The 20,868-nt window shown below is 36.7% G+C and overlaps 1 protein-coding gene across 1 annotated transcript in view; it reads left to right on the plus strand.

Annotated features, from left to right (window-relative positions):
• The window catches only part of LOC136039912 (ethanolamine-phosphate cytidylyltransferase-like), a 47,640-nt gene that overhangs the window by 20,281 nt on the left and 6,491 nt on the right, over nt 1-20,868 (plus strand). Inside the window, exons 3-6 of the mRNA XM_065723904.1 lie at nt 9,522-9,634; nt 13,643-13,709; nt 15,248-15,361; nt 18,907-19,018. Of these exons, the coding sequence (XP_065579976.1) occupies nt 9,522-9,634; nt 13,643-13,709; nt 15,248-15,361; nt 18,907-19,018 (406 nt within the window). The remainder of the gene's footprint in view (nt 1-9,521; nt 9,635-13,642; nt 13,710-15,247; nt 15,362-18,906; nt 19,019-20,868) is intronic.

Raw genomic sequence — 20,868 nt, forward strand, 5'->3', positions numbered from 1 at the left:
TTTTTGTTAGTAAAAAATATATGTAACGTAAGAAATAACTTACGTAACAAACTTTTATATTCTTATATTTTTACTATGTATACGAGGGGGTTTGTTCCCTCGTTAATACCTCACTCTTTGCACTAAATCTTAAGTTTTGTCCCAATTCTTTAAGAATGACCCCTGAATCAGAAAGGCTGTAGAATAAATAGTTGAAATTACTAAAAATACTTAGCATAAAGAGCGAGGTATTTATATCCTCCTAAATACCTCGCTCTTTATGCTAAAGTATTTTTAGAACCCCTCATATGCGTGATAATCTCTGTTCGTCTTAAGTTTCAATGCTACCCCTTACTTTCAATTGAAAAAAGTTTTCATGTTTATTTTTTCATTGCTTTTTTATAGTAATGCTAGAAAATCCTGCGCCCTTTTCATTGAATTTTTCTTCCCCCATGACATATTCCTCCAAGGAAAGATCCTCCAACATAGCCCCCTCCCCTCAACCCCACCCCCCAAACCAGAAACATCCCCCTGAAGACGTCTGCACACTTCCCAATAACCATTACTGTATGTAAACACTGGTCAAGGTTTGTAACTTACAGCCCCTCCCCCAGGGATTGTGGGGGAGTAAGTTATTCCCAAAGACATAGTTATTATGGTTTTCGATTATGCGAAACAAAATGGCTATCTCAAAATTTTGATCCGTTGACTTTGGGAAAAAAATGAGCGTGGGAGGGGGCCAAGGTGCCCTCCAATTTTTGGTCACTTAAAAAGGGCACTAGAACTTTTCATTTCTGTTAGAATGAGCCCTCTTGCGAAGTTCTAGGTCCACTTGGTCGATACGATGACCCCTGGGGAAAAGAAAAGAAAAAAAACGCACCCGTGATTTGTCTTCTGGCAAAAAATACCAAATTCCACATTTTTGTAGATAGGAGCTTGAAATTTTTCTATATGGTTCTCTGATACGCCGAATGCGATGGTGTGATTTTTGTTAAGATTCTATGACTTTTAGGGGTGTTTCTCCCTATTTTCCAAAATAAGCCAAATTTTCTCAGGCTCGTAACTTTTGATGACAAAGACTAAATTTGATGACTTATATATTTAGAATCAGCATGAAAATCCAATCCTTTTGATGTATGTTTTAGCATCAAAATTCCGTTTTTTAGAATTTTGTTTACTATTGAGCCGGGTCGCTCCTTACTACAGTTCGTTACCACGAACTGTTTGATATGAAAATAAACTTCGTACACGAGATACGGCCTTGTGAATTATTAGGTGATCGAATTTTGTTTAAATTTGAATTTCCTTTTGTTTTTGTTTTTGTTTTGTATAGACTGCGTGGGTCTTTTTTTTTTTTTCATATTTTATGAAACCCAGTTTTTCTTATTTATGTTTTCCCCTTTGATAAAGGCTTCTGGACATGAAACCAAAATATTTGGACTTTTATTATTTTTTTTTGTTTTAGATTTTTTTTTCTCTGTCTTAAAAAATATTGCCTGTTATTAATAGATTTTCACTTAAATTGTCAATGAAAAGGCAGCATGGTCTAATATTTTTTAACAACATTCTTATTTACTGCAATACGAATCGTGATACTTGTATGATATAGCGCTGACTACTCAAGTCGTTCATTTGTTGACGCATTATAGAACCGGTTATTTTCGCTAGTTTCTTTCAGCTTAGCGTGAGACAAGACAAAAACAAGTAACAGCATAGATGGGAAATATATATTTTGTGCTGGGTGGGTGTAAAGTATTTGGACAATGAAGTTAGAAAACAATTCTTACTTCATAATATGCAGAATAATTGTAGCTAAAACATTTTACATGCATACCTGCTATAATTTACCCCCCCCCCCCCCCTTATGTGCAAATGTACAGCCCGAATGAGTTTCTAAAGTATTATATTTTTAACATACTTATATTTCGTTAGGAATAGTCTAACTTCGCTTCTTGAGTGGTCGGCGCTATATCATACAAGTACCCGAATCGTATTTGATAGAAGACATAATTCATCTTTTCCGAGTAAAACTCGTAAATTTCTTATTGTCTTTTTTTATCATCTATCAAAATAAAATAACATTTAAAGAATCCAAGACGCTCATCTGAACGCTTGAAGAGAAAATCTGTTTTAATTAGCCTTCTCTAGATTGGAATGTTCTGTTAAACACTTTGGTAGCAACCAATATACACATTTATATTTGGACGATAGTTAATTTTCAACAAAATTAAGCAGCATGCAAGGTAGAGATTTTTTTAATGTTTGATATCCGTTATTTGTGTAAAAACAAATTTATGGATGGTTGGATGTGTTTGAAAAAAGCCCGTTCTGCCGACCCAATAGAGTACCTCTAATATATGTATGTATTTATTTATAACTCATCATACAAAATAATGAAGTGATGGAGTACATTGAAAAAAAAAGGAAAAAAAGAAGAAATGAACAACATATTGTAATTACATTCTAAAATACAAACAAAAATAATTCCACGTCAAAAAACAACATTTTGCCATTCATGGTCGGTTTGCTTATTGCACATGTGTACATTCAGTTCAGCTAACTTAGCACACGGGTTAGGCAAGCTATATTTTTTCATCAAATAGGAGTTGCGGGTCCACGGAGGAACTCGCAACAGATACTTAGCAAACTTGAAGAAAACGCGTTTCATCCTAACATGGTCAGATTCACTAAATATAGGGTAAAACGGTACTAAATACAGAATATGTGGCAGGACGACACTATTGTAAATTCTCGCAAGATGGGCTCTATTCAAATGAAACTGAGAACTAACAATTGTACCATATGCACGACGGATTTTCGTTTCCATACTTGCTAGCATCAGTAGCCTAGTTTTCTTCAGATTTTTTCCAATAGGAAGGCCAAGATATTTCAATTTAACACAAGTCTACCTGATAATAGTAATATACCTGATAATAGTAATATACCTGATAATAGTAGGCTACCTGATAGAACTTTAGTTACGCGACTGATTTTCATACCCTCGCATTAACTGACTTCATTTTGTCTTTGGCAGCCTTTTTTTATTTATATATCTTATTTATAGCCTTTTCTTATTAAAATATATTTTAAATTATCAAAAATAACCATCCTTAGACAGAGAGTCAGGGGGGAATATCGAGAAATATCGCACGCTAGTGTCTTTAATTCAATTTGGCTTAGTCTTGTTCTAATGTCTCTTATTATTGCAAAACCCGTTAAACGGTAGATATTGCAACCGAAAGACTAAAAACAAAACAGAAAAAGAGAAAAGAGAACAAACTGACTTAATAGCAAATAAATAGGAATTTTGTATAAATTCCTTCAGTAGTCGAAACTTAACATATAAAATTGCTGACATAGTATAATTAGGATTAAGGCCGTTCCTAGGGTTGACGGCGCCCGGGGCAAAATTTACTACAACGCCCCCTCCTGACTCTAAAATCCCTGGCTGAATTAAAATGAAAAACTCAATGAAGCGTGTAATCCCCCAGTCACGGCGCCCCCTAGCTGCAGTGTCTGGGGAAGCTGATCCAGTTGCTTCCCCCTCTAGAAACGGTTCTGATTAGGCTTTGATGAAATTTTGCCTCATCCTCAGAAATATTTTGGAGGGTGTATCACAGCTAATCAAGAGAATAGGTTAATTTTATCTTCAAAGTTTACTCGAAAAATAAAAAATTGTATATGTAGTGCATCAACGAGTGTCATCAATAAATATAGGTTAGCCCCAGCCAGTAGTGTTGAGCGATAATTTTGATTGAACGATATATCGATATTTTTACTTTGGGTATTCGATATATCGATTTCCATATTTCTGATCAGGTTTTATACAGATTAAATCTTAGCTTTACCGAAGTTAAATAAAAAATTGGCACTTATCTGTTAGCCAGTGCACACTCGAGAATTTGGATCTATAACATCAAACAATAACCGTTTTTTTTGCTGTTTGTATACGGAGACAATTAGCTATATTTTAATAAATATTAAGTTGGTATTTTGTTTAGGTTAGGTTGGGTTACATTTTTCATGCAGCACCGCTATACGTACAGCGCGAGGAGGGGTAACTCCTCTCATATACGGTCTGATTTCTTTTTGTTTTAAGTTTCAATATTCCTCCCTAGTTTCAGTTGAAAAAAACTCGTTTTATGGCACTTGGTATCTACCAAGTGACATGTAGCAATCGCAAATTCTATCGGTCGGTCTGTCTGTCTGTCTGTCCCAGTTTTGCTAGTTTAGGCACTTCCAGCTAAGCTAGGACGATGAAATTGGGCAGGCATATAAGGAACCAGACTAGACTAAATTAGAAATGGTCGTTTCCACGATTCGATCATCTGGGGGGTGAGGGGAGTACGGGGGCAGGTTAAATTGGAAAAATTAAAAAAAATGAGGTATTTTTAACTTACGAACGGGTGATCGGATTCTTAATAAAATTTGATATTTAGAAGGATGTCGTGTCTTAGAGCTCTTAATTTAAATCCCGACCCGATCCGGTAACATTGGGGGGAGTTGGAAGGGAACCTAAAAACTTGGAAAACGCTTAAAGTGGAGGGATCGGGATGAAACTCGGTGGGAAAAATAAGCAGAAGCCCTAGATACGAGATTGACATAACCGGAGTGGATCTGGTCTATTTGGGAGAGTTGGGGGGGGGAGGTTAATTCTGAAAAATTAGAAAAAATTAGTTTTTTTTAACTTACGAAGCAGTGATCGGATCTTAATGGAATTTCATGTTTAGAAGGACCTAGTAACTCAGATCTCCTATTTTAAATCCCGACCGGATCCAGTGTCGTTGGGGGATGGGGGGACCGGAAATCTTCGAAAACACTTAAAGCGGAGAGATCAGGATGAAACTTGGTGGGAAGAATAAAAACAAGTCCAAGATACGTGACTGACATAACCGGACCGGATCTGCTCTCTTTGGTGGAGGATCTTGTATTTTTGGTGGAGATATATAGAAGGATCTTATGTCTCAGATGCCCCATTTTCAATTCGAATCGGATCCGGGGACATAGGGGGCTGGAGGGGGAAAATAGAAATCTTGGAAAATGCTTAGAATGGAGAGATCAGGATAAAACTTGGTGGAAAAAATAAGCACAAGTCCTAGATACGTGATTGACATAAACGGAACGGATCCGCTCTCTTTGGGGAAGTTGAGGGGGGAGGGTTAATTCTAAAAAATTAGGAAAAATGAGGTATTTTTAACTTAAGAATGGGTGATCGGATCTTAATGAAATTTGATATTTAGAAGAACCTCGTGTCTCAGAGCTCCTATTTTAAATCCCGACCGTATCCGGTGATATTGGAGTGAGTTGGAGGGGGAAACAGGAAATTTTGGAAAATGCTTAGAGTGGAGAGATTAGAATGAAACTTGGTGGAAAAAATAAGCCCAAGTCCTAGATACGTGATTGACATAACCGGACTGAATCCGCACTCTTTGGGGTAGTTGGGGGGGGGTGTGTTAATTCGGAAAGATTAGAAAAATTGAGGTATTTTTAACTTACGAAAGGGTGACCGGATCTTAATGAAATTTGATATTTAGAAGGGATGATGACAATTTCATCGGAACATCTTGAAATGAAAAATTGAATCGGCAAAGAGAAAGAGATTGAATCGGAAAGAGTGAAAGAGAAAAATTGATTCGGCAAAGGCAAAGAGACGAATTTCGAATAAGAGTTCTGACAAATTCTCTCATGTAAAATTCCTCCTTGTTATTTCATCCTTGGAAACCTCACTATCCTTGTTAAATTCTACCCGTGGAAGATCTCTCCACAGAAAATTCCCTCTCCCCGAAAAGTGCCTGTTTACTTACAAATAAAACAAGAGCTAAGAGCTCATATGGCACTTGTGACGAGGTCGGAAGAGCCAAGAGCTTATATGGCATGAGCTCTAGCAAAATTCTAAGAATCAATAGATTGATTAAAAGGAAAATCAGAGGCTTAATACCGGTCGGGATTTAAAATAAGAGCTCTGAGTCACGAGGTCCTTCTAAATATCAAAATTCATGAAGATCGGATCACCCACTCGTAAGTTAAAAATACCTCATTTTCTAATTTTTCCTCCCCCTTCAGCCCCCCAGATGGTCGAATCGGGAAAAACGACTTTATCAAGTCAATTTGTGTAGGTTCCTGACATGCCTACCAATTTTCATCATCCTAGCACGTCCAGAAGCACCAAACTGGCCAAAGCACTGGACCCCCTAACTCCCCCAAAGAGAGCGGATCCAGTCCGGTTACGTCAATCACGTATCTGTGACATTTGCTTATTCTACCCACCAAGTTTCATCCCGATCTCTCCACTCTAAGCGTTTTCCAAGATTTCCGGTTTCCCCCTCCAACTTCCCCCAATGTCACCAGATCTGGTCGGGATTTAAACTAAGAGCTCTGAGACATGAGTTTCTTCTAAATATAAAATTTCATTAAGATCCAGTCACCCGTTCGTAAGTTAAAAATACCTCAATTTTTCTAATCTTTCCAAATTAACACCCCCCCCAACTCCCCCAAAGAGAGCGGATTCAGTGCGGTTATGTCAATTATGTATCTAGGACTTGTGCTTATTTTTTCCACAAAGTTTCATCCTGATATCTCCACTCTAAGCATTTTCCAAGATTTCCCGTTTCCCCCTCCAACTCCCCCCAATATCGTCGGATACGGTCGGGATTTAAAATAAGAGCTCTGAGACACGAGGTCCTTCTAAATATCAAGTTTCATTAAGGTCCGATCACCCATTCTTAAGTTAAAAATACCTCATTTTTTTTTATTTTTCCTCTCCCTCCAGCCCCCCCCCAGATGATCGAATCGGGGAAGTGACTTTTACCAAGTCAATTTGTTCAGGTTCCTGATACGCCTACCAATTTTCATCGTCCTAGCGCGTCCAGAAGCACGGGACTCGCCAAAGCACTGGAAATACCCCTCCCCCCAGCTACCCCAAAGAGAGTGGATCCGATCCAGTTATTTTAATAACACATCTAGAAATTGTTCTAAGTCTTCCCTTCAAGTGTCATCCCGATCTCTCCACTCCAAGTATTTTCCAAGATTTCCGGTTTCCAAGATTTCTGTTTCCCCCCCTTCGACCCCCTCAGTCCCCGGATCTTATTCGAATTGAAAATGGAGCATCTAAGACATAAGATCTTTCTATATATCAAGTTTCATTAAGATCCGATCTCCCATTCGTGAGATAAAGATACCTCAATTTTCATGTTTCCAAGAGTTCCGAATTCCCCTTCCAACTCCCCCCAATGTTACCGGATCTAGTTTTGAAATAAGAGCTCTGAAGTACAAGATCCTTCTAAATATCAAATTTCATTAAGATCTGATCACCCGCTCGTAAGTTACCTCATTTTTTCTTATTTTTCCGAATAAACCCCCCTCCCAACTCTCCCAAAGAGAGCCAATCTGGTCTGGTTATGTCAATCATGTATCTAGGACTTATGCTAATTCTTTCCGCCAAGTATCATCACGGTCTCTCCACTCTAAGCGTTTTCCAAGATTTTCGGTTTCCTCATCCAACTCCCCCCAATGTCACCGGATCCGGTCAGGATTTAAAATTAGAGCTCTGAGACACGAGGTTCATCTAAATTATGATCCAATCACCCGTTTGTAAGTCAAGAATACCTCATTTTTTTCTAATTTTCCTGAATTACCGAATTAGGCCACCTTCAACTTCCCCAAAGAGAGCGGATCCGGTCCAATTATGTTAATCATGTATCTAGGACTCGTGCTTATTCTTCCCACCAAGTTTCATCTCGATATCTCCACTCTAAGCGTTTTCCACGATTTACGGTCCCCCTCAACTCCCCCCAATAACACTAGATCTGGTCGGGACTCAAAATAAGAGATCTGATTTACGAGGTTCTTCTAAATATCAAATTTCATTAAGATCCGATCACTCCTTCGTAAGTTAAAAATACCTCATTTTTTCTAATTTTTCAGAATTAACACTCCCCCCCCACTCTCTCAAAGAGAGTGGATCCGTTCCGGTTATGTCAATCACATATCTAGGACTTTTGCTTATCCCCCCCCAAGTTTCATCCTGATCCCTCCACTCTAAGCGTTTTCCAAGATTCCAGGTTTCCCCCTCACACTCCCCCAAATGTCACTGGATCCGGTCGGGATTTAAAATAAGAGCTCTGAGACACGATAACCTTCTAGATATCAAATTTCACTACGATCCGATCACCCGTTGCGTAAGTTTAAAATACGTAGTTTTTAAAATTTTTCGAATTTACCGCCCCCCACTCTCCTCCAGATGGTCGAATCGGGAAAATGACTGTTTCTAATTTAATCCGGCCTGGTCCTTGATATGCCTGCCAAATTTCATCCTCCTAGCTTATCTGGAAGTGCCTAAACTAGCAAAACCGAGACCGACAGACAGTCCGACAGAATTTGCGATCGCTATATGTCACTTGGTAAATACTAAGTGACATAGAAATACTATACGTAAACTATAGGCAAAATCCATAACTTAAAGCACTCTCCTCAGATTTTAGGGGGTCATGTTATCTCCAGAGGCACAGTTATTTGATCTTTCATCTATAGTGAACAAAATGAATATCTCAAAATTTGGATCGGGGACCTCAAGGAAAAAAGGGCGTGAGAGGGGGGCTAGTTGCCCTCCAATATTTTTCATTACTTTAAAAGGACACTAAAACTTTTATTTTCTTTCAAAGGAGCCATTTCTCAATACTCTTGGGCCATTGGTTTGATACGATCACTCTGGGGAAAAAGGAATAAATAAACAGGCATTTTATTCTGTTTCAAAATTCGCTTAGACAAAGCAATGTCCAGAAGTTAGACCTGGATAAGGGCTATTGAGCCGCAAAAAACCATTTTTGGGGAACTGGGGATTTGACTTGCCCTTTTTTGTGATTTCGCCTTAATTCTCGTGATTCTGTGAGCAAAGAGGTAGTAAATAGCAATAGCACAAATGCGTTTGTTTAGACTGGATTTATGTCGTTTGGGCAACATGAAGTGTTCCTGAAGCCTTTTGACAAAAGTATTGCTGGAACTTAAATTTGGTTTTGGTTTTAGAAAGGTGGTTTAGAAGAGGCCACAGGCTGATTTTGTATACCGATCACACAGATCAAAAAGTCCATTGTGATTCAACTTCAAACAAGATGCAACGTACCTATTTTTCTGCCAAGAATTTGTGTGTTTTAGAGGGGTCCTGGGCCCCGATTGCTCTTTAAATCATATACATCGGTAATTTTTGCACGTTCCATTTAAAAAAAACTGCTAAATGCTTACCTTTCAAATTAGAAGCTGGAAATGGGAAGTGTATGTTGCTCCAGAGGCAACTGTACTATATTAAAATAACTTGTCACTTTGTACGGAAGTTACAAATGTTAGTGTAGTTTTGCTAACTATTTTTCAATTCTTTAGCGTTTAAAGCTGTGTTTTTTTTCGGTTCGTTTCCTTTTCTGGTTTTCCATAAAGCCTAGCTCTTCAAAAAAAAAAATGTCTAAATTCTATCGTCCGATGTTCAAAGTCAATTAAAAATTGTTTTGTGGCACTTCTCTTACCGCCATCTTAATAAATTTTATTTAATGTAGATATAAAATGGTACGGGCGATAAAATGGGTTGATGAAGTTGTAGAAGGTGCACCTTATGTTACAACTTTGGAAACGCTTGAAACGTATGGCTGTGATTTTTGCGTCCATGGAGGTATGTTGTCATATTCTTATTTTTAACCATATAATAAAAGATTTGTACTTCTACCGCAACACATGTGACCAGGGAGGAAGGTGAGGTGGAGTGAAGGCAGACTTCTTGTAAACCCCCAAATGTAAACTTTAAGTATTATTTTTATTATCATCTAGGTCTTTGACATAAATTCGGCGAGTGTAGGGCTATAAATCACCCTTGACTATTCTCATGTTTAGACTAAAAAACCATAGTAAATTTGAGGGTAGTAGACTTCTTACTCCAAACCGGCGGTGCCAGTCTTCGTTTCGTGGCCTTTCATCCTGTAAGTGCAATGTGGGGTTGTGTCCAGCCATCCCTTAGATTTCCTTTAATGCATTCACGACCATGCTAAACATTTCCAATTCCAATATCCTATTGGTCAGTCCTATACCTGCTAGTGAGTGCTATTACAAACTCTTTACAGCAATAAATCGACTGAGTTATGTGCTTTAGTGAACAGTTTTTTTTATTATCTTTGTAGCTTTTGCTTTTGTTCCGACCCGTGAAGCGCACACACATTTCAGATCATTTTTATTATTACATCCTAGCCTAATTTAGGGTATCCCTTATTTAGCTTTAACGACCATGCCTGTGTTGTAGAACTTCTTTTGGGGTTTGCTCTTTATACATCCTTAGGGTATATCTTGAAGATGTGAGTAGCTCTTTCGCAATGCGTTTTTTTTTCAATGAACCCGTGTCCAGCCATCGTAAAGATATAGAATAAGCCCCTCTCCCTCCCCAGATGAATTCTTGCATTTCTGGCACCCAGCTTAATAGTCACTCTTTTAAGTTTTCACGTTTTAAAATCAAGCCTAGCTTACTTGTTCGTATATTAACTGTGTTAAAGTGTATATCTGTGTGCACTTGGATCTATCGTATGCTTTCCCTTTAATCGCAGATGAGTTTGTCACAAAGTATAATTTTTGGCAATCCGTCGCGGTTTTGGAAAACCATGACATTTGTCAAAAAATGCAATTTTCGGCAATCCATCGAGGTTTTGCAAAACCAGCGACAAGGATCATATTGGATCGTAAAGAGTATACACAGTTTAACGAAAAGCAGCAGTGACAGTCACAAGTCCAAGGAGAAAACAAATTCTGTAAAATGGACTATTCTTTGATGCATTAACAGGAAAGAGGAATTGAATTCACGCCATAATTTCTTAACTCAATTGAGATTGCTTTTTCGACCCCTCATGACTAAAAATGAAGAATAACGAATGTATACTCCTTTTAAATGAACAACCATGTATTTATTCATGCATGCATGTATGTATGTATAATTTTATCTTGAAAACAATATTTAATGAATCCGAGCAGCTATAGCAAAAAGCATGGAAAAATGGCTGCTGTATTGATGCACGTAGATGAAGCCCAAACGAGATGTGTGGCCAGAAGACATGCGACAACAAGCATCAATATGAATCTCAAAGGAAAATACTAGACACGCCAAACCTGCGATAAGTAAAAAAGTGACAGGAATGATCACATCGAATCGTAAATAAAATCTGGGGCTAGAAGAGAAGCAACAGTGAGAATCATAACGAGTCCGATAAGAAAATAAATCCTATAAAATGGATGATTCTTTGATGGATTAACATGAAAGAGGAATCGAATTTTTGAGAGAATTTCTCATATTATGCTAATAAATAGAGAATTAAATATATACAAGCCTGTCGAGTGTAAGGGTGCCGGTAAAGCTCGTGCTCACTGTACCATATTTGTATTAGAACATTATTTATTTTCAGGTTCGCCATGGGCGGATATTTTATGCTTCTTAGTCTTAGAAATACTATGAATGAATTGGAATAATTAGCCTTCCTTAAATCTTAGTTCATTAATTTTTCCTAAGTGCTATAATGTACAGGAATATTATGCTTGATGGTGACCAGATTATTTGGTACAAGAATGGTTTTTGGCGCCTTACTCGTCTGAGTGATCGTATATTAAACAATAACCTACAGAAAAAATTTAATTCGAACCAATAACGACATAATAAAAGAAATATTAATATGACAAGGCTCTTATTTATCGGATGAAGGACTCTAGGTTGCTAAATATTGTTTTTTTTTAGCAGTTTAAGTTTAGCCAATCAAAAAGAAGGACCTCAAATTGGGTTGGGAGCAGTCGTAAGTAAATATTAAAGAGGCAAGGACTTCATGGAGAGCAGTAAAAAGTAATGCTTAGAACAGAATGGTTGGAGGAGAATTGTTTGAAGCTGAATTGGCCCCTATTGGACTTGTTGTCGTGATGAGTTGTCAGTAGATGTGTCAGTAACCCTGAGCTGTGTCACCAATTTAGGCACTTGTGAAGGGTGTGGATCTAGGACCCCGAAATTCTATAATTCTATCGATTTCCTCTAATTTTTTATAATTATAATTAGAGGATTTGACCTTTTCCTTGCTCCTGATACAAATTCTTGCATACCAAGTATTTGGTCACCAAATACTCGGTTCTTACTTATTGGTGAAACATCAAACTCCTTTTTTTCTTTGACTTTTTTCTATTTAGGAATTAGCTCCTAGTTAGGAAATAATAATAATAATTTATTTATGACCCACTTTACAAAACAGAGGTTAAGTGGAGGAAATACAAAAGAAAAACAGCGAAATAAAAAACAAGAAGCAAAGTTAATCACGTACAGAAAAAAGATGGATTAGCCGATGAAAAAACCCTAGCCTATAAGGCGCTTCAATAGCTAGCTTGGCACATAAATTTTCGAGAACACCAGTAATATCTATCGCGCAATATTTTTTAACCAGTTTTGTATTCCAGTAAGAACGAGGCAGATATAAAAGAAATTTGCAGTGCCGGTAATAATTTATACGAATTCATTTTAGATCACCGGTCAACAGAAGTGGCCTAATACCAGTACAGAAGAGTGCAGAATAATCACAAATATTTGAGTAAAGCGGAGTTAGGCTCTTCTCCTGTAGTGTCCACCATTTGCCACAATCTTAGAGTAACCGAGCCTCAGCTTATCACTAATATCTTTGACAGCACGAGACCGGAGAGCATTCAGAGAATCACAAACTGTTATGCCAAGCTAACGAAACGATTTAACACAGGGAATACTAAAACCACCGCAGTATCGTGATTCTGAAGAATTATTACCGTTGAAAACAAGAAACTCGCACTTGTCAAAATTTAGGTAGAGGCTGATATCGCGAAAAGCAGAAGTAACTGACTTCACTGAATGGGCAAGACCAGACTCAGTTTGACTAATCAGAAGAAGGTCATCCACATAAGCCACATATGAGATATCAGATGGTTTTAGCAGGCATGTAGTCGATATTTTTGATAACACATCATCAATATAAGCATTAAAAATATACGGAGAAGGAACTCGTTCTTGTCTTACTCCGCAACAAACAGGGATATGACCAAAATAAGAATTATCTAATGACTTAAGGCGAAGGTAAGAATGGGAGTACCTAAAACGAAGCACATGAATTACCGATGGATTTACTCCTCTCTGGCATAACGCTGTCCATGTTTGAGTATGACAAACACTGTCAAATGCTTTAGAAAAGTCTGGGGTTGCGAAATGAAGTACCCGACGATTGCGATGGGCATCTTTTAACAAAGAAGTCAAAGCACGGTGAGCATGCTAACAGCCTAGCCCAGATCTAAAACCAAATTGATTACGATCTAAACCAAAAATCGTGTTCATTCCTGTTATCCACTTGCAATAGAAAGTTAACTAATCTTCCCTTTCACCAATAGGAAAGTACCCTCTTTCTAAAGTACTTACCTCTCAAGCCTGAAAAGGAACAAGTTTCTTAAAAAGATATAACGCCCCCGTAACTAGGCTTGATCTCAAAATCTGTTTTTCAACACAGGAAAGTAATACATTATTAATGACAAAAAAATTAAACGAATTAAAGTGTCATCACTGTTTTTATTTATCTTTCTTTGCATTAGTATTAACCTGGTCTATTGATGGAAACTTTTGTTTTTTACCTAAAGTACTTATCTTTGATTTTAGACGACATAACTATGACTTCGGATGGCACGGATACATATCATTTGGTTAAGGCAGCTGGAAGATATGTGTAAGATTAATTTTTTTTGTTCTGTGCTGATTTTCAGTCAAAATGTAATTTCATTTTCTCAAATTTAGATTTGCCAACGTAATTTAGGTTAGGCTCTTAAGCGTTAAAAAGCACAACGTTACAAGTTTCATTTTTTTTTCTAATATACTAACCTGATATTTTAAAATCCTTTTTCCTCCGAACGTAAATATACTCCAAGAAAATTTAATAAATAAGCAAAGCTGTAATGAAGAAATTAATAGTGTATGTCAATTGATGTTTTTTTTTTGTAAATATTTAAACCGGTATTTTCTGATGCTTGATTACATATGAGATAATTGTAGCCTTTTTTAGGAGGGGAGGAGGCTTCAAAAGTTCTGCTGTCTTTTTGGTGAGAACAATACAATCAAGTCCAGAAGGTGTCTTTTTTTGTTTACCGATGTCATTTGGCCTCTGAAGGACTTCCATGTCACTCGAAACTTCTCATTTTCGTTTTTGTTGCCGTACTGTCAGGGTTAAAAAGAAATAGAAATTGAGGAGTTAGATCTTTGGTGGTTTATAATAAGTTTTTTCACTCTTGGAAAAATTATCTATCTTATTGCATAGATAGTACCGGGCTACCCTTTTGAATTAAAAAGCTATATTTTTAATATAAAACAAATGGAATTTATGAAATATTAAACTTATTTCATATTTAAGCCCGACATCGATAAACTGCTGCTCCCAAGTCTCCCAGTTCACTCTGAAAGGGTGCTACCCAGAAACATAACAAATATCTTGAAATTCCACAGTATAGTTGAATGGACTTGTATTGTCGTCATTCCTTGACCTTTCATCCTCTACCAATGCGTAAATCATGTGAAGCTGATAGGAGACCAAAGTGGGCACCGGAAGTCTTTCTTATAATTATGGAATTTCCATTATTTTTTTTCGAAATAATATTTTACTTTTAAGACTAATAGAGATAACACTTACCAGCTACGAATGGCAATTTTTTCCCAGCCTGCTCTTATTTAAACGCGTTTTTAAATTTTTATTACTTAATGTTTAATTACTTAATGTTTTATTACTATGGGCCGTGGTTCTTGCTTTGCTAGATTGCAGGTATCGTGATAAGTATACCATGACAAGCAGAAGAACACCAGCGTTGGAACGACTTCAGTGGCATAGAGTAAGATTGACAAGGGTTTACAGCCTTAAGATCTTGATACGTAATGCTAGATGACGTGCTAGATCTACTAAAAATTTCCTGAACAAAAATCCAAAGCAGCAACTACCATTTCAAGGTCAATACGAAAAGATGTATGAAAAATGTCAAGAAAATCGATTGTTAAAATGACGAATAAAATACTGCATAGTGAAATTCCGATTTTTTTCTGTTATTGAAATAATGAAACTCTATTAAAGTAGAAATCTACTGACATTTAGACCATCTTTTTAAGTAGCAACAGAAGAATAAAAAAGAATTCAATGTCGCTTTTTTTGAATAACATTGATTTTAAATCTATAATTTTTGGTGACACGTAGCTGCCAAATGGATGTTTATTTCTTTTTTTCAGAGAATGCCAAAGGACTCAAGGAGTATCAACCACGGATCTCGTTGGCAGGATGCTTCTACTAACCAAAACCCATCTGCAGCGGGGACCGAATGAATATACCGTTGAAAGACAAAGGTATATTAGATATTCAATGATTTAATAGGTAGCCAACTATGTTCACTTTCGTCTTTTTCTTTTTTTGTTATTACTAGTTTTAATCACTAATACTGTTTGTCTTTTCGATTCATGATTGTCTCTTTCTTGGGGGATTCACTGTTTACCACCAGGGTTGTCACTCAACTGAAAATATAACCTTCATATTAGTCTAACTCTTTAACTGATAATTCAATCCACTAAAAAATACAACAACTTTAAGCCTCAAAGGAGAATAGAGCTTGTAAAATTGGATATATAAATAGCAGGGTATGGAAAAAAAACATCTCATCATAAAAGTCATAATAATGATAATTGCAAAAATTAACAAGGTTAACCAAAAAAGAAACAAAAAGAAAACAACAAAAATGATATGTAGCAAAGAAATAAAGAAATGCTAGGCAGGAGGGGCGTGGGAGGCCATTCCAACACGGGAACGGTTCATTGCGACTGAACCACCGTGTATCTGAACCCCAAGCAATTGAACCACTGTAACTGAACCACCGTGCAACTGGACCACTGTGAAACTGAACAACCGTGCAATTCAACCCTCGTATAACCCTCGCTGATTGCCCTCCATTAATTTTTTACTCTTAAAAGGGGCACTAAAACTTCCAACTTCCAATCAAATGAGCTTCATCCGATTCAAAGTTTTTACGACCACCCGTTCCATAAAAAGCTTAAATGTCCTGGTGCATAGCTAAAAACCTTTGCCCATGGGCTCTGGGGGATTGTTTCCACCCTAAAGACATTGTTATATGATTTTTGGACTATTGGTAACTATTGGCTGTCTCAAAATTTCATTTGAATGCGTTTCGGGAAAAGAGGATGTCAGGGGGGGGGGAGGGTTCAATGAAGCTATTCTCAGTAACATCAACAAACAACAACTGCTATGGTTCGGCCGCGTCAAGTGAATCGAGCCGAGCTGCTTCCACAAAAATTGCATTTGAAGGAACTCTGTATGGATGAATTTTCCATTTTCTCAAGAAAAATTTTATGGTTTAAAGTGTAGAATGCTTTCTTAACAGCAGCCACACGGAAATCATCACAATCACTTATTTCTAATGAAAGAGCTGCAACTGCAAATTCTGTCGAACGACTTGCCCTAAATCTAAGTTGGTATTTGGTAAACTGATAAATAAATTAAAAATATGAATAAATGATTTAAAAATCACTCCAGCAATACTCTTTAGCAACATTGTTGATAGTTCATCATATCTCACTGACTTACCGTTTTTCATACTTTTGATAACCTTTTGAAATTCTGCAAAACTAACCGGGGCCAGAAATATGCTCTCACCTTCAGTTGGAGGGAAATACTGTTTATGCGACCTGCGAGAAGACAAATCTATTTCTGTTCAAACGGTTGATTGTCCAACACCAGTAAAATAATCACTAATCATCTTAGCAACAGTTTGTGGTCCTCTAACTTCTTCATAATTTATATCAAATAATACCTCGGGATGTGAAAACTTTTTATTTCTTCCCAACTCCAAGTTTTCCGGGGAGAATCGGAATTTTGAACTGAATTTTCATAATAGACTTTCACTTTCTCTAAGAATCTTTACCGACATGTTCTTATAATTTTTGATACGGATTGTTTTCATTTCTGCGGTATACTTCAGCCTGATTCTGCATAAACGATTTTTCATTAATACACCTCAAAAGCGATCCATTTACCCATGGTTTCTTCTCGAATTTCCATGCGGGTAAAATTGAAAAAGCTTTTCTGTCAATATATTATACAATTTACCTAAGGATTGCTTTGGATTCTTTTCATTAATTACTGAACTCCACTTGACATCAAGTTCTTCTTTTAATTTCAACAAATTTTTATGCGAAAAGTCTCTACGCTTTGTTTGACTTATTTTTATTTCAAGCGAAATATAGCAAAAAATCATTCATAATTATGCAGTGATCGAATAAATCTTCAGGAATGACATATGTAGTAACAGCGCTGTAAGGTGGAAAAATATCAAATAGTGAAAATGACGTATCAGCTATCCTGGATGGCACAAAACATACAGGATTTAATCCATGAGATAGCGGTCATTCTAAAAACTGCACACTGTTTCTATCAATTTTATTCTGATTAACAGATACAAGGTTCATTAAATCAACATTAAAATTCCATATAACTAGATAAAAAGGATTAAGACTAGCTATTTTATCCTACGAATTTTGATAACAGTATTTAAATTCTACCTGACTAGCTGACATAGTACGGTGAATAATTGCGATTAGAACATTTTGATTATTTGAAAAAAAAAAAAACATTCAACAACACAAGATTCTAATAGCATTTTTATATTCATTGGCAAAAAATCTAGCCTTGTGCGAGCTGGTATGCAACTTTTAATTAAAACATATAGACCACCTTGCTTTTGTCGACTCCGATCATTATGAAAAAATTGATAATCTTCAACATGAATTCTTTCAGTACCCAAAGTAAATAAAAGTAACAAAACATGGACCGTGAAAAACGAAGAGGAACGAAAACTTCTGACTTTGAGATGAGAAACCTCCGTCGCATTGCTTGAATCAAATACACTGACCGCATCATAAATGTGGAAGTACACCAAAAGTTTTAAGTTCAACGAAACTATTTTCAGTAACATCAACAAACAACAACTGCTATTGTTCGGGCGCGTCAAGTGAATCGAGCTGAGTTGCTTCCACAAAAATTGTATTTGAAGGATCTCTGTATGGCCTTCGTCCACGAGGCATACCCCGAAAACGATGAATTTAGAAACTAGATTTCGACAAAGTCAAGTTAGCCCAGTTATCACGCACCACACCTGATAGAATAATATACCGAACCCTTACTCACGAGCTAGCAGGAGGAGTGGCCCAAAAAGTACAACGAGGTTGGCGAGAACCTAAGCAAGTAATTAAGCACTCATATATTCTATTCTTCAGAAGAATTACTCAATGGAGACATTTTTCGACTTCTTCCAGATCATCTACTCCATTTTTGGTTTCTCATTGATTTTCTGTTCAATCATGTAAGCAGATTAGCCCTTCGACAGCCCTTTCGAGCCACATAAGCTAATAATGCTGTCTAGAAATCTAGATCAAAGTGGTCTGGAGGGAAGATGCCGTTAGAAGCAATGGGAATGGTAAAATAAATTATGTTTTAAATGGTGTTAAATTTAGTTTCAAACGTTATTGATTGCGTTTATTACACAATAACACACAGTTAATTATATTTCAAATGGTAAAACTTTTAATAGAAAACCGTTGAGTTGAAATATTGAGTGAAATAGACTAGAAGCAATTATTATATTTTTTCTGCCCGAAGATTTCTACCACGGGTAAGTAATTCGGGTATCTGGATAATGATATTACCTGTATCCTCTCTAAGGTTATAGTCTCTATAACTACCTAGGATTGCAATTGTGTATTCGATAGTTCTAAATCTCCCGGTCCTTTGATTTAACTCGCCCTGCATGGTCTTATTTTGTTCCATAACTGGATGATTTTTGTCTTACAGTATTGTTTACTAATTTGTTTGAGAAATATTTCAGGTCAAATTCCATGTCCCAAGATGCAGCGGCTCGGTCTCCATGGACGGGAGTGTCTCAATTTCTACCTACATCTAGAAAAATAACACAATTTAGTGAAGGAAAAGAACCAAAGGTATTTTGTATTAATTTTCTTTTCAGCAAACTTTTTTTCTTCAGATAATGATGCATCAAAATCTAAGCAGAATATTTTGTAATGTAAAATAATTATTGCTGGGGCGGGAGTTAAACACAAGATTCCCTGGTCACAAGCCACAGCTACCAGCACTGGATCAACCGGCTCAACTGGTATATTCCTATATATTTATTTATTTACAGTATGAAATATATCCTATGTTTAATTCTTTATTCTAAATTACTTAATTCAACAGTTTTCTTTTTTTTCTCAACTAGGACAGCTACTCCTTCGGATTTCAGTCCTGAGCTTGATCTCTTGAAACTATATTTGTTTGGTCATAGGAGGACATATTCGCAGATAAACAATTATATCTCTTTGATTTGATTTTTTGGGCATCTTGGTCAATGTTGATTGTGATATCTGAAGTGCAGGGGGTAATATTATTAGTTTTTTTTTTCTCAAAACTAGCACCCTATAAAATGAACTGAAAAGTAATAAAAGTTAAAATGAAATGAAAAATAAAATGAAAGGTAGGTGTTGAGCAAATCCATAATCTAATTTCCCGAACTGCCAGCATAGGAATGAAAGGTTGAAAGGTTAGAGTCTAGAATTTCACCAATTTCTCGTGAAGTTTTATTTCATTCGTTCTAACATCTGAAGGGCGATAGTGTCGATGAGAAAACGGCTCGCATAGTGCCATTTGTATTTTTAATTTGAAAAGATTGCATATTCAGATAACAGGCAGGGGGCTAAAAAGGAGGTAAGGAGTTACCATGGATATCCGGGATAAGGCATCCTGTAGCGTAGATTAAAAATAAAGATTTTGTTAGTTGTTTGCTGGTTCAAATAAAATTCTTGGGCTGTGGGTGGGGACTGCCGGGGTTAATTTCCCCCGTGTTTCACACATACACGCCTTTGGTTTGGGGAATAAAGTTTTTACCATAGGATTCTATTTAACAATTTACAAAACATGCTTCCGCGCATTGAACATTTGGATCATTTGCAGCTTCATATAGAGATTCCGAGAAAAACGGTAAAAAAAAGAGTCAGATGTCGTGTTCAGTTCACACCAATATCAATTCTAGAGCCTGAGAGTGGTCTTTGATCCAGTGAAATATATTCAAAAATGGTGATAACCGCATCGATGTTTTTATTCTGATTTTATTGGCCCTAATTCACCCTGCTAACAATGGAAACATGAATTTCTTTTTTGTGTTCAATATCACCAAAATACCGCTGTGCAATAATAGTTTTGATCACGAACGATTTGGAGAAACATTTGAGCTGCTATGGAATCAAAATTGTATGGTCTTCAATTTATGCTTATGACAAGGAGGATGGGATGAAGCAATTGTTTAGCAGTTCTGCTAACTGAGAAAGCCGAAACTAGGGCCTCCATTTATTTTTCTAAATGCCCCCCACCGGAACTTTGCCCTGTTCCATTGTTTCGTTTTTAACTTTTGTCTTCTAAACCCAGATTATGTAGTACAGCATCATACCCCTAAGACTCCATAACTATTTTAAGGCTTATGCTTGAAAGAATATGCCGTAAATTGTTTGAGTAGGTGAAGTGAAGGGCAATGAGAGTGGAAGCTGCACTGAAAAGGAGTGCAAGACATTCCATAGTCTCAACAATAGAATCAAAGAGCAAAAGAGAATAATGGAACAAACTTGCATTGATTTGATTGAAGAGTCAATACTTGGCAACACTGCAGACATCAACAGGTTACAAACATTGATCGTGACGGTGCAGCCAACAAATTGGACATAAGTTTTATGCGCTTTGTAATAATGATATATGGAAAAATTAACACACAAAATTTAGTAATTGTCATTTGACTTTAATA

This window comes from Artemia franciscana, chromosome 20 (assembly GCF_032884065.1).
Source record: "Artemia franciscana chromosome 20, ASM3288406v1, whole genome shotgun sequence".
Taxonomy (NCBI): domain Eukaryota; kingdom Metazoa; phylum Arthropoda; class Branchiopoda; order Anostraca; family Artemiidae; genus Artemia; species Artemia franciscana.